Source organism: Lontra canadensis, unplaced genomic scaffold (genome assembly GCF_010015895.1).
Source record: "Lontra canadensis isolate GAN:19392208 unplaced genomic scaffold, GSC_riverotter_1.0 scaffold1, whole genome shotgun sequence".
NCBI classification, from domain to species: Eukaryota; Metazoa; Chordata; class Mammalia; order Carnivora; family Mustelidae; genus Lontra; species Lontra canadensis.
Genome location: NW_022630995.1, coordinates 12,230,809 through 12,245,103, shown reverse-complemented (window position 1 = coordinate 12,245,103; position 14,295 = coordinate 12,230,809). Strand labels below are relative to the sequence as shown.

The 14,295-nt window shown below is 34.1% G+C and overlaps 1 protein-coding gene across 3 annotated transcripts in view; it reads left to right on the top strand.

Moving 5' to 3' along the window:
• The window catches only part of YTHDC1 (YTH domain containing 1), a 35,825-nt gene extending 22,404 nt beyond the window's left edge, over window positions 1-13,421 (top strand). For 2 of the 3 annotated variants that reach the window (XM_032847258.1, XM_032847176.1), the window contains 8 exons: window positions 3,032-3,116; window positions 4,147-4,313; window positions 6,799-6,881; window positions 8,149-8,185; window positions 8,282-8,321; window positions 8,428-8,490; window positions 10,211-10,345; window positions 12,404-13,421. In XM_032847258.1, the coding sequence (XP_032703149.1) occupies window positions 3,032-3,116; window positions 4,147-4,313; window positions 6,799-6,881; window positions 8,149-8,185; window positions 8,282-8,321; window positions 8,428-8,490; window positions 10,211-10,345; window positions 12,404-12,628 (835 nt within the window). In that variant the 3' untranslated portion in view covers window positions 12,629-13,421. Of the gene's footprint in view, window positions 1-3,031; window positions 3,117-4,146; window positions 4,314-6,798; window positions 6,882-8,148; window positions 8,186-8,257; window positions 8,322-8,427; window positions 8,491-10,210; window positions 10,346-12,403 lie in introns of all 3 variants that reach the window. The other variant, XM_032847095.1, reaches the window with a different exon arrangement.
• Window positions 13,422-14,295: the final 874 nt, after the last annotated feature.

The window sequence follows — 14,295 nt, the reverse complement described above, 5'->3', positions numbered from 1 at the left end:
AGTAGTATCTGGTGGTTAAAATGCCGAATCTTGAGACAACCCAAACTGATGAATTTCTTTTTTTTTGTTTTTAAAGATTTTATTTATTTCTTTGACAGAGAGATTACAAGTAGGCAAAGAGAGAAGGGAAACAGGCTCCCCGCTGAGCAGAGAGCCCAATGAGGGGCTTGATCCCAGGACCCTGAGATCATGACCTGAGCCAAAGCAGAGGCTTAACCCACTGAGCCACCCAGGTGCCCCTGAATTTCTTATGGCTTAGGTATTTTGTAGACACACTGGAGTTCACGACCAGATGGTGCATGTTAGCCATTAGGAGAGGAACCACAAAAAAATGACTAATTTAAGTTGTTAATGGGAGTTAGTTTAAAATAAGGCTATACTCTATGAAATGTCATTCATCCAGAATTAAGTCTCCTGATGATATTTTATGGTCACTCCTTTAATGTCCATTCCAGATAACCCGTTTTCTCTTTTAGAATTTTTCCATTACTTCTTTTAATAATCTAACACTATCCAGTATATAAGAATCTTTGTACAGTTGTATGGTCTTTTGTTAAATTTGCTTCCACTTAACCAAGCCCCTTAAATTGGTGAGTTACTTCCATGTTTGCGGGAGTACTCACAGTAAAGCTTAGGATGCTTATTCTATAGTTGTGATGACCATGGTCCTGCAGTTTCTCTTAATGTATTCTGAGTCTTGTTTTGCCTAGGGCCTCAAAGTTCTTGGCTGATATCATGGTAGAGATTAATTTGTCAACACAGAAAAGTATCTCTAGAACCTGGCTAGTTAGAACCAGTGACCAAAGATTAACCCCAAATGGCTAACCAGCTCAGACATAATGGTTTTATTTTGGACCTTCAGTATTCCATTGCTAATATTTAAATAACAGCGATAACTTTGTGCAGTAGTAGTTTGTAATTTTCCTATATTTTGGTGGCTTGTAGGTTATTTATTCCTTTCCTATAACTGATTTTTCAACTGGCAGTTTAGAGGGAAAATCTAAGAAAGTATTAAAGTTCAAAGAATTGTTAACTAAAGATTTTCCTCTGGATACTCTAGACTTTGGTATAGACTTGTTAGTGATAGTCTTTTTTTCTTTTTAACTTCTGATAGCCTGAAAAGGTAAAAGAAAAAAAAACATGTATGTATATATTTTGTATATGTGTATGTATACATTCTTGGACCACTCTTGATTTGTGAAGTAAAATGAATATCACACTAAGAATTCAAGCTTTTTATGAGCATTTCCACTACTCATAGGCCACTTCTGTATGTTCACATCACCATCGCCACAGAGCATGCCACCTTGTTACTTTGACTTTAGATAAACATTTCTTTTTTTCCCCACGTTACAAAATTTGAGCATTCTATATTCATCTTTAAGAAGATTTGTGTAAGATTAGAATAAATTGTTATGTAGCTTATCCGCTGAATCAGGTTACTTGTGTTTTTTCTAATCTATTATACCTTTGCACAAACTCTCATTGCTTCAACTGGAACTCTTCCTTAGCTCCTAACATTTGGCTTTCTTGGGTCACTTTTCTTCTGGGAAGCTTTTTTTTTTTTTTTTTTTTTTTTTTAATTTTCTTTCTCTAAAATAGATATGGCCATCCATATTAAAAACAACAAAACTTCTCTATTCTTTTTGTGTTACCCATTCTTTTTCTAAAATAATTTTGTGTGCTCATTCTTTTTTGAAAATTCTGGAAGAAAATTTAGAAATGCAAGTAGCTCTTTTTTTTTTTTTTTAAATAGGCTCCATGCCCAGTGTGGACCCCAGTGTCGGACTTGAGCTCACAACCCTGAGATCTCAAGACCTGAGCTTGAGTTGGCTCCTTAACTGAGTGAGCTAACCACCCAGGGACCCTTCAAGCAGCTCTTTATTTTGCTTATCTTCGTTTGTCTTTGGGCTGAGCAGTTTCAGGTGTATTGTAGATACAGTAAATAGTTCTTTAAAGTATTTATTTAATTTGGCATTACTCACTTCATGCACATATAAATAAAACCTTATCAGATGCTGTTAATTTGATTATTCCTTGACAGTTAACAGGTATTTATTATATATAGTGTTTGCATTCAGCATTGTGCTGGGTTGATAAAGAATATAAAAATACAGGATATCTTTTTTATGTTGGTGAGACCATTTTGCCCTGTGGCATAGAGTTTAGAGCCAGGGTTTAAATTAAATAGGTACTGTATCATAATATAAGTGAAGGGCATAATTAATGTGTGCAGATAGATGAATTCGTAAGTAAATACTCATATTGTCAAGAGCCATTCCGTGGGTGGTAGGGAATATGGCCTTACTGAAAGGGGGAGAAATGGGGTACCTGGGTATTTCAGTCAGTTAAGTCATCTGCCTTTGGCTCAGGTCACAATCTCTGGGTCCTAGGATCCAGCGTGAATCAGGCTTCCTTCTCAGCAGTGTGTCTGCTTCTCCCTCTGTTTCTCCTCCATCCCCACCCCCCCAATCCCCGGTCATGGTCGAACTCTCTCTCTCAAATAAATAAAAGATATATTTTAAAAAAGGGGGGTGACATTTGAATCTGGGAGAGCAGCACTGAACCAAGGATGGAGGATACTATTTTTAATTTGGTATTAACTGTCTGATTAAGTTCAGCTCTTTGTTGATTAGATAATAAAAATTTTTTTTGAGTACTCAGAAGCTAGAGATAACTAAACATTTTATATATTGCTTTGCAATATATATGAAATGTAGGTAGTGATACTCTTGTTTATAAGCTGAGGAAACTCGGGCTCAGAGAGAAGTTAAGGGAGAGCTGGGATTTAAACCTAAACTGTCTTAGTTTCTGAACTCATGTTTTTAAATACAGTATTTACTTTTTTTTGAGGACACTGGAATGTGGAAAGAACACATCTCTAAAGAGGCACTCTGGAGAATAAGTGCTACTAGTCTAAGTGATTCTTTAAATTTCAGTCACATTTAAATCAAGATTAATTGCTGAAGTATAGTATATGGTCCCTAAAAGTTTCTGCAAAAGAATATAATTGACATTACTTTGTATTTAGGCGTGAATTACCCTTCACTAAGTCAGCTCATCTCACCAATCCTTGGAATGAACATAAACCAGTAAAGATTGGACGTGATGGACAGGTTTGTTGTTTTAATTGATTATTTAAAACACACACTTAATCAGTCCTTTTAGATATTTTTATTGAAGGACATTTCTAAGCCATTTTTGAAAGAATTCATGGGATAGATTAAGGGAGAATATTTGGAATTCATGATTACTGTAATTTTGACTGTTTAGTAAGACCTCCATGAATGTTGAAAGACAGGCATCTTTATATGGTTATTTTCATTAAATACCAGTTGAAACCCTTTTTGAAGAGCAATTCTGGTCCTGACTTTTAATTGTTTTTCATTATATTATTACTATATTTTGTATAATTTTTGAAATGCCATTAGAACATCTTCATTGAAGTTTTCTGACTAGAAGGAAGCTGTATGAAAAGTATGTGTACCTAGGTTTTCAAGTCTACAAATGAAATTAAAAGTGTGGTGGTTTAAAATAAACCAAAATCTTTGACTCATAGATTCTACTCATAGTAGAATATGTTTCTCTTCATAGTTTCTACACGTAACTCTGACAAGAAGTAGTGTGCTTTCATTGCTCATAAATGAACTGTTGGTAGTTGAAAATAAAAACTCATTTTAAAAAGTCCATACATTAGTATCTCTTTGTAGTTAATCTAATATATTTTAGTGTATGAAGCAGTTCTTAATTATCAAAGTTGTTGGCACACACTAACATGTTTTTCCTCCACTGTGTTAAGGTAGATAATCCTGTCCTGATATTTTTGTATTTTGCACAAAGAGATATTCCTTTGTTTGTAGAGGACAATTGTCACGGAGTTTTAAGCAACTGCATAAGTATATTAAACTTTGGAGATTCTATAGTTTTAGTTTTTACCCTTATATAAGTACATGGAATACTTGAGAAAGGTGGTTCCCCCCGCCCCCCAAAACCTTTCAAGGAAGTTTTTGGAATCCTGTATGGTCATCAGCCTTGAGAAGGAAGTCTCCAAGTCAATCTGTTTTTGTTCTTGTCCTTCAGGAAAACACAAGTCTGTTGAAAGTTTCTCCTGTTTTCTTCTTGTAAATTACTACTTTCCTATTCTAGGAAATTGAACTTGAATGTGGAACCCAGCTTTGTCTTCTATTTCCCCCCGATGAAAGTATTGACTTGTATCAGGTCATTCATAAAATGCGTCACAAGAGAAGAATGCATTCTCAGCCCCGATCAAGAGGACGTCCATCCCGTCGAGAACCAGTCCGGGATGTGGGAAGGTTAGAAACGTTCTTTGGACTGATAATAGGCACATGTATCAGAATAACATGATGGAGGAATGTGATTCGTCAAAAGTTTGTCCTGCGGTAAAGAAGAAAGAGAAAATCCTCAAATCAAGCTGCATGGACTAGTTTGTGGCTTCATTGAGGATTTCACATGGTCACCTTGGTCTCAGTCATTTTTCAAGAGGAAAATGGGGATCTTTCCTTATGCAGAAAAAATTATTTGCTAAAGAGTGATAACCAGTTTAAATTAGATATATTCTGATTATACAATGTATACAATTGAAATGAGGTAGGCCTTTGTTGCTCAGAACAGGCTAGAAAGGAGGAAGAGGAGGAAGTCTTTATTTGCAAAAATTGTTAATATTTTGTAAAAAGCCTTTTCTTTCAGGTGTGTCTCTGGATAAGCCTTATCAGATATGGGACTTTTATAAAGGATCACTAATGTTTTTTCAGAAGATGACGCCTCATTTAGAGGATAAAATGTTTTAAGTTATTTTGATATTCAAGAGGAGCATTATTGGGACTGTTTCAAATTTTACCATCGTGATGTGTTAACCCCATTGCCAAATATTCTCTAACATGTACCCAGTGAATTCACACATCTTGCTGAGCTTCTGAAAACAATAGGTTCTTTCCAAAGGGGATCAAGTGGCCCTGGGAGACCCGGCAACAAACCGAAAAGAAGGGCTGTTGCTGTGTCTGTTTACAACTTTCCAGATGCTGGCAGTACCTGTGGACTTAAAGTGTTTTTTAGAGGATCGCCATGGTTATTGATCACTACTTTATGAACTAAGCAGCATTTTCCAGGAAAAGGGGGTTTAACTTGTTACAGAATTGGAGAAGTCTTTGCAAAGGACTGGTTTAAGCCCTTCCACCCAGCACCTTTCCCTGTGTAGATTTGCATACAGCTAAACGTAAAATATTCTGCTAAAGACTGTTGGATGTATGGTTGATGGGATGAAACGTTTGGTTAAGTTTCCTTTTGGTGGAAACATCCTGTGGTAGGTACAGATAATCCAACAAGAGTCCCCATTTCTTTGAGCTTAAAAAGGACACTGTCGAGTAGGTAGGAGGAAACCTGGCAGAGCCCCCTTATTTTTGGCCTTAAAGGACTGAACACCAAGATGTCTTTTGAAGTTTTAAGCTAAGAGGTTTCCAGTGCAATACAATATATACAAGTGAAGTTTTTACCTCAGTTTTGCAATGGACTGCAAACTATACTTATTACACCACTACACCTTCTCTCAAGCCTGCCAGGGCCTCCATATATGTATGTGGCTTACAGCTTAAAGTCAGTAGTTGGACTACTGTATGAACTGTTACTATCATGTTTTATACCGGTCGTAAATGCACTCCCCAAACTACAGGAAAGCGGTATGTTTATTTTTTAAACCAGCTTTTAATTTTCTTAGTATTATTTATTGTAGATGCAACTGTTTTTATTTTGTTGGGGGGTTTGGGGTAACTGCACTTTGCAGTTTGAGTGAACTTGTGTTGGAAAAGTTAATGAAAGCAGTTGATAAAGAAGTAGCTGGAAAAGTAGTGATGCCAGGTTATTATAGAATTTTTATTTGGCATTAAGGGTAAAATGTTTATTACCAAAAAACTTGGAATTTTTGTTTTTATTTTGTGTAGTTCTTTATCAAATGCTAAATAAAATGAAGTGTATTTATGATGTATTACATTAACCATTGAGATTTATGGGAGACCGTAAAGAGCAGCCCTCTGTAGACAGTAAAATTTCACTTTCTAAAGAATATATTTTGAAATTGTTTTATGAACTCTGTTAAAACTGCCCCATTACCTTCCAGTTTTATTTTAAGGCATTGTCTCTAGAAAAAATTCCCTTAATTCTAAATGTTATTAACTAGAAATTAGTTTTTCAAAGTATTAAGATTTTCAAAACTTTCCTGTAAAGTCACTATAAGTATCAGATTTTCTGTATGATCATGTGAAAAGCATAATTTTGTGCAAAGCAAAAAGAAATAAGAATTCTTTATTTTGTTTAGACTTCTAAAATGATACTAATAATTTTGAATATATAGATTTTAGAGTTACCTGTTGTTTGTAATGATGATAGTTTTTTTTAATTTCCTTGCTTTTTCACCTGAATGGAGACTTTATTTGGGAAAGTATTTTGTTAAACTGGATATTTACATTAGTTTGAGGGCCGCTCATTTACTTTTGTTTAGAATACTAAAATTTGATTTACATGTTTTGAACAGACTATTTCCAAGTTTTTCATCGTAGTAGGAGGATTATAGAGAATATTTGTTTCCAGCAATACATTCGAGAATTGATTTATAATAATTAGAGGAATTAAAATTTAGAAATTTTAAAAATTTGTTCACTAGAAATTAGGATGTTATTTAAAAGGAAATAATGGGCTATTCTTTGTACTTCTATCAGAAACTCTTGCATTGCTGTTTGTTGTCCCAGCAGTTTTTGGTTTAATTTCTAATGTGTCTAATTTGTGTAGGCGTCGACCAGAAGATTATGATATTCATAACAGCAGAAAGAAACCAAGGATTGACTATGCCCCTGAGTTTCACCAGAGACCAGGTTAATATTTTATAATCCTGCAGATATTTGACTTAAAATTATGAAACAACAACAACAACAACAACAACAAAACATTTATTGTAATCCTGTAGTTCTAAAAGTGAGAAAACTTTAGGACATGACTACTTAAGCCGTAGGAGATTATCAATAGTTGTCACTTAAATTCTACTTTGTGAAGGCTACCTAATCTATTTTAGTGTGACTCATTATCATAATCTGTTAATTACCCAGTGTTGCTAATTTATAATTATTTCACGAGTGGAAACTGCACAAATGTTTTAACATTAAAAGTGGTTAGGGAAAGCAGTGATTTTACACTTTATTCTTTTTATTTCCTGTTATCTTATGTGGTAAATAGCTTTAATTAGACACTGAAGTTATACTATATTTTTCTAAATAAATATCTTTGATATCATGTTTTTAGAGAGGAATGAGAAATACTTGTTTTGTAATCTACACAGCAGCTTTTCAGCTAGTCATTCCCTTACCAGAATTAAAAAAGGTGAACCGTATTTAAGAGAAGATACTTATTTAATAACAGTAATACACATAAAAATTAGGCAATTTGAAAATCGGTGTTAGTGAGCATTATAGCATTTTTACATAACCAGTGGCTTGATAAACCTCATTCTTATCCAAAATGGAGTATTCTGGAGAGTGAAATTAGTTTTTCCACAGTAACATGGCCACGCAAATGTTTTCACATTTTAATTTGCTGAGTCTTTATTAAAGAAGGGGAGAAAGGAGATTTCTTTTTTCACTCAGATTCTTCACTTAAAATGTATAATCTTCATTTTTGTGACTTTTGCAGTTCTGTTTTTTCTCCCCCTTAAGTTTGCATTTTTTTAAACTATCTGGTTGACTTAGCAAAACTTGTGTATACCTAAGATGGAAGGTAAACATTTGTTTTAAGGAAGTCCTCTTACAGTGTCCTCAAAGATAATTCCTCTGCCCTTACTTTCCTTATGGTGCAGAATGAAGAAATTTTCTATCTAGCGAGAATTGGGGTGTGGATTTAGAAGATTCATATGAAAACCTCTCTAGCAGTTTATAATTCTGTGATATCAGTAAGTTATTTAGTTACTTCCGAGATTATCATGTAATCTGAGAAGAAAATCTGAAAATGGAATAATACAATAATAGCATCACTTAATAGCATCACTGTATTTCATGGGAAGAATTGAAATGAGTGGTAAGGAAGGTTTAATTATAATGCCATAATAAAAAATATAAATTTGATTTACTAAAATGCTTGATGTTTGAACAGGGTATTTAAAGGATCCACGATACCAGGAAGTAGACAGGTAAGTTGGGTTCACTCTTGCTTAGTTCTAAATTACATTCTTGGAACTAGTTTATGAATTACCTGAATTTAGTTTCACAAATCTTATTCCCAACAGACGATTTTCAGGAGTTCGCCGAGATGTGTTTTTAAATGGAGTAAGTATTTTATTTTATGTATTTAATGTTTATAAAACCAGGATCTGATTTACTTTTTAGTTCTGGATTTAATTTTTATTATTGACATTAATATTTTTCATTTTAGTCCTACAATGATTATGTGAGGGAATTTCATAACATGGGACCACCACCACCTTGGCAAGGAATGGTTTGTATTCTTTTTCTGCAAATTATTTAATTTCATTCACAGTTCCATATATTTTGAACGCTTATTTGAAATGTGGTTGTTACAGTTACCCATTAAGAGACTTAAAATATATGTCTTTAGTGATAAATAGTTGGGGGACTATTTTTAAAACTAAAGATTAATGAATGATTTGTGTTGTTTCAAGTTTATTAAGTGTTAGGGTTTTTTATTGTAGTGGTTAGTATTGCAAACTGCCTGGGTTCAAATGTTTTCCCTTCTCAACTCAGTGACCTTGGACAAGTTTCATAATATGTTTCTTAGTTTTTCTTATCTGTAAAACTCAGTGGGCATTTGTTCATTCTTTGGCTCATCGAATAATATTTAGTGTCCATTCTGTGCAAGGCACTCTGCTTTAGGCTGGGTTGGTGAATGAAACGGATATTGTGTCTGTCTTTGTATGGTTTGAAATTTAATGAATATAAGTGTTGACCTCATGGGAGTGTAGAGAAGATAATTTACAAAATACATGTTAAGTGTAGCATAGTGCTTGATCCCAATACTCAGTAAATTCTTTCTATAAAATAAGAAAGAGCCCCTGAGGTCTTTACACTTTCATACCCCTGGGTGGCACAGTCGATTAGGCGTCTGATATGTTGGCTTCTGCTCAGGTAGTGGTCTCTATCTAGGTCATGGATCTAGCCCCATGTCAGGCTCCATGCTCAGCATGGAGTCTGCTTGGGATTCTCTCTCCCTCTGCCCCTCCTGCTTTTGCTCTCTGTTTCTAAAATAAATAAATCTTAAAAAAAAAAAATAAGGTTAATTAAATCCTGTGCATAATTTTTTTTCCTGTGCACAATTTTTAGTTTTTCTTCTTTCTGTAAGAAAACTGGATCTTCTTAATATCTTTGAAGGTATTGAGGATAGCTGAAACATTAATTCCTGAGAAATAAAAAATTGGGGAATGTAAGTAGTTCTTATTGTTTATGGTTTTTTTTTTTTCTTTCTTTCTTTCTTTTTTTTTTTTTTTCTTTAAATGCTGCCTGTAATGTGGCCTCTTCATCTGACTTACTTCACTTAAGGTATTGTATGCAGATAGATGAATTGCTTTCCTTTAGATTCTGGGAAATTTTTAAAAAGAATATTATCTTGGTGCTAACTAGGAAAGTAATCTTTGATTTGCCCTTAACTCATTTTATAATGGCATTTAAAAATTTAGTAGGTCCTGAAGATTTTTTTTTAAGGGTAGATGTTTGTGTAGTGGTTAAGATGATTGATTCTAGAGCTGGATGCCAGATGTCCCAACATCCACCTTTTTACTAGCAGTGATTTTAAGCAAGTTACTTAACCAGTTGGTGGCTTAGTTTCCTTTTTTGTAAACTAGAATAACCAATACCTATCTCATTGGGTTGATGCGAGAATTAAATAAGATGTTTAAAGTGCTTAGGACAGTGCCTAGCTTGGTGTAAGCACTATATACTGATTTGTTTTGTTCTGTTGGTATTTAAATGATATGGTATGAAAGTGTAAGCATGTTAAATCTTAATAGATGTATAATTAGTTTGTTACATGTTTTCAGCAAGCACATAAAGAGGGTCTTTTGAAGAACCTTAATGTCAAAGTAAATGGATCATACAGATTATTAAATTGTTTGGGATTGGTAGTTTGTATAGGGAAATTCTAAGAATGGTTTATTTGCAAGGATATTTGGTAGATGTTTATGGAAGTGGTTTTCTTTTTTTAGGCTCCTTATCCTGGAATGGAACAACCTCCACATCATCCTTACTATCAGCACCATGCTCCACCTCCTCAAGCTCATCCCCCTTACTCAGGACATCACCCAGTACCACATGAAGCAAGATACAGAGATAAGCGAGTAGTAAGTGCACGAGAAGGCTCTAGTGTGAGGGAACTACTTTGAATTCTGCTGATAATTTAAATGGTTGCTAGATTATGTTGAGTGGTAGACTGTTTCATATTCTTACTGACTGCTGTTTTGAAGTAATTCACAACTTTTAATTAAAAATGGGTAATCCCTTTGGATTATTTAAATAGACTATTTCTTTTTACTGATTAAGGAGACTGCTCAAGTTGTGGCAACTTCTCTTTGTAACTCTTGGTTAATATCAGATATCATATAGTAGGATATTTTCTTTCGTACAGGAGTCTTCAATTATAACTAATTATTATTGCAAATAAGTATTTCTAAGCTTTCTGTATATTTGGACTCCATTTTCACAGGATAGATGTTCGTATATTAAGTTAGTTAACAGGTTATCTCTAGGTCAGTTAGTTAGTTGTTTCTCTGCCAAATTTTGTTGGTTCACCTCGTCTGATTCTTAAGACAATGCTAACAAATGACAGATGTTAAGAGAGACAGATGAGTAATTGTCCTTTAGTAATTATTGGTTCTAATAATTTAGTATGGTTGATTGGAAAGCTTTTTTGATCAAAACAGGGTGAATTAAAGGCAATCTCTAGTTAGAGATGTCTGGGTTTTCATTAGACTAGTTAGATAGAGATTGTTTATTAAGTGATTGATACTCATTTTTTATCCCCTAATAGTACTTGTGTCTTTTAAAACTGAAATTATCTCCTTGTACTTTTTATTGCAGTTCCTTTGTGTATAAATTTGGTAGTCTTAGAAAGGTAGTTTGGTCATTAAAGTAGGATGTACAGTCTGGAAATTCCCGACCTCCTCCCCGCCACCACCATACGTGACACGAATTTTTTGGCAGGGCCAAATAAATATTCTTTATCTTCCCACTTTGTTGAAGAGCATGCATATTTGAGAGTAGGCCAGAGTAGCCCAGCCTATCTTTGAGATACTTTTTTTATTCTCATAAAGATACTAATTCTTCAAAATTAAATCATTATGATCTTTAATATTCAGTGAAACAATTTGAGAATCCTGATTGACTAACAGGATTTTTTTTTTTTCAGTCACACAGGAAGAGATACACAGTCTATGATAAATTAATCTTAGTTGTCTAGATGGGTTGTGGTATTTTTAAAAATGCCTTTTATAAATGATTACATAATTTTCAAAATAGGAATTTTTCCTAAGATTCTTTTGTGAAAGGATACTTGCCCTTTTTATGTAATTTTTTGGTTAGTATATATATTTTATGCTAATATTCATGTATTCATTGTAAGAGATAAGGTGGAATTGTGTTTTTGAACCTTATATTCTGAATATTTGAGATGACTTGAAAAAAGACCGAGTTTAGTAAGTAAAAGTGAGTTGAGAATAAGAGTAGAAAGCCAGAGCAGGGATCAAGCTTACAAGTAGCCATAGTGACAACTTGGACCTCACTTAGACAGTTGCTCATCTTACCCTCTCTTGTCCTCCTCAGCCTTTTATGTATCATTAGATCTGTGTGGAGTAGTCTTCGCAGTGTTACTAAAGTACTTATTTTCTTAAAATTACGTCCTATTTCAAAAGTTGTCATTAGCATTGCTTCAGTTTGAAAGAATATCCGGAATATAAGAATTCCTGATTTTACCATAAGAGGGCAGAGTTGGTTCAGGTTAATTTGTAGAATCAAAGAATCAAAGTAGGGTTCACCTGTTGCAGAAAAACATTGATGATAAGCAGCACGGTTGGCTTCAGGCTTGTATCCATGTTGGCTGATAGTCATCGCTAGTGTTTACTTCGGCCTAAATCTTATTAAAAAGATTGGATGGAAAAGCCATTGAAGTTCTGTAGCCGACTGCACGAATTGAGTTCCAATAGATTTGAATCATTTCTGTTGTAGGTGTCTAGGAAGACATCAAAATCCTTTTTCTAAGCAGTGTCAAAATTGCATTTTGTGAATTAAGGCATTGGTGCATTTTTCTAGATATTTTCTCTACAGTAATTACAGTATAGGGACTCATAAGTGCCTTTTTTTTTTTTTTTTTAAACATACCTAACCAACTTTTTAACCTTTTCTAGCATGATTATGACATGAGGGTGGATGATTTCCTTCGTCGCACACAAGCGGTTGTCAGTGGTCGGAGAAGTAGACCCCGTGAAAGAGATCGGGAGCGAGAGCGAGACCGCCCTAGAGATAATAGAAGAGACAGAGAACGAGATAGAGGACGTGATAGAGAAAGAGAAAGAGAGCGATTATGTGACCGGGACAGAGACCGAGGGGAGAGAGGTCGATATAGAAGATAATGCGCTTTTGGAAGCACTGATTGTTTAAAGATAAAAAAAAATCTTGTATTTTTTTTTTTTTTTAATTTTGTGTGTGTTTACAAGTAGTAAATTTATTTTCAGCGGTCTACTTAAAGTTCATTGTGTAGAAGGGATTATTATATCCCTCTTTGTTCCAAGCATGCAGTATAATAAGAACTGGAAAAACTCAAATCCTCCAAAAATGCACAGTTGACAGTTTGAGTTGACACTTTTATTGGAGCAGAATGGAACAGTCCAAGAATGTAGATATTGATTCATTCTCCGTAAATGTTCATCTGCTTATAGTGTGTTCATCCTAGAGTTATTTTTTGTTTATTTGTTTTCTTTTTTTCGGATCTTGATTGATGACTGCCATGATATTTTGCTTTGATGTGTTTCTAAATGTAGTTGCACACGGTTCAGTAAAAATGCTGCTATCAAGTATGCAAATATTGAAGTATGATGGTTTGACAGTATGGCAGTGTTGTAGCAGCCTCTTTGTTTCTCCCTTTCCCTCTTTTTTTTAATCTTAAAAAGTCACTTTTTATTTTTCTTCAGTCTTCAATGATGAGAGCAATATTAAGAAGACATTGCTATCTAATTTTTAATCTTTTTAAATAAAAAATTCCTATGTTCAGTAGCATGGTTGATGCTGTCGTTTAGCCTTCCCCTCCAAACTGTATACATTGGCTTGGAATGTTCACAACTTGCGTGTGTGGCAGCGGAAGATAATTCCCATATTCTACATTGCTACTGTTTTGTATAAAATAAATTGGTAAAGATTGACACTTAACCTGTTGTACTTCTTTCTTGTTTGGATGCAAGTTTGTTTTCTTACACATTCGTGGACATAAAATAACGCTTTGTTTTAGGAACTGTAGGAACCCTGGTTGCCCTTCACCTTTTTTTGCATATTTTAGCAGAAGTGATTGACCCAGGCCAGTTATGTTAAAAGCTTAGTTCTGTTTCTAATGTAAGAACTAATGGTACTTGCTGTGATTATTTTGATATTTGTTTAAATATTTATTCTTCTGATAACATTCTTGGATCTACTCTGGTGACAGGATTATTTCCTTATTTCAGGCTTTCTGTTGTTTTCATCTTTGATAAGTGAATGACTTTAAAGGTGTTTTTCTACCTTACTTTTAAAATCTACTTCTGAATTAACCTCTTACAGATAACATCGTTTAAGTTAACCATCAACCCTTCGCAGTGGTAACAAGCTATATAAAATAAATGGCCACACAAGAATATAGTTTATGAATATAGTTTACAGAAGACTTTCTTGCATTTTAGTTTCTCGAGTTATACCTGAAATTTTGGCTTTGAATAAGTTGAATATTTAAACATTTGGGATAGTTAAATATATGACCCCCTTGGAGTCTGTACCAAATCACGATTGCAATTTTATATTTAATCTCTGTTGGTCTGAAAAGAGGAATGCATGAACTTCCCTCCTGAAAGACACTTAAAACTATCCGTTGACTGCTTTTATATCCTACCTGGCATTTAGAATGTTTTTTCTGTGCATTCATAATTAATAGTTTTATTTACCTATTGCAAAAATTAAGCCTGAGGATACATTTTATGTGTGCAGTATGGTAGAGAAGCGAGAACCTTTAGCTGGCTGTTACGAAACCTGGGTTCTAGTTGCGTCATTGCCTTCA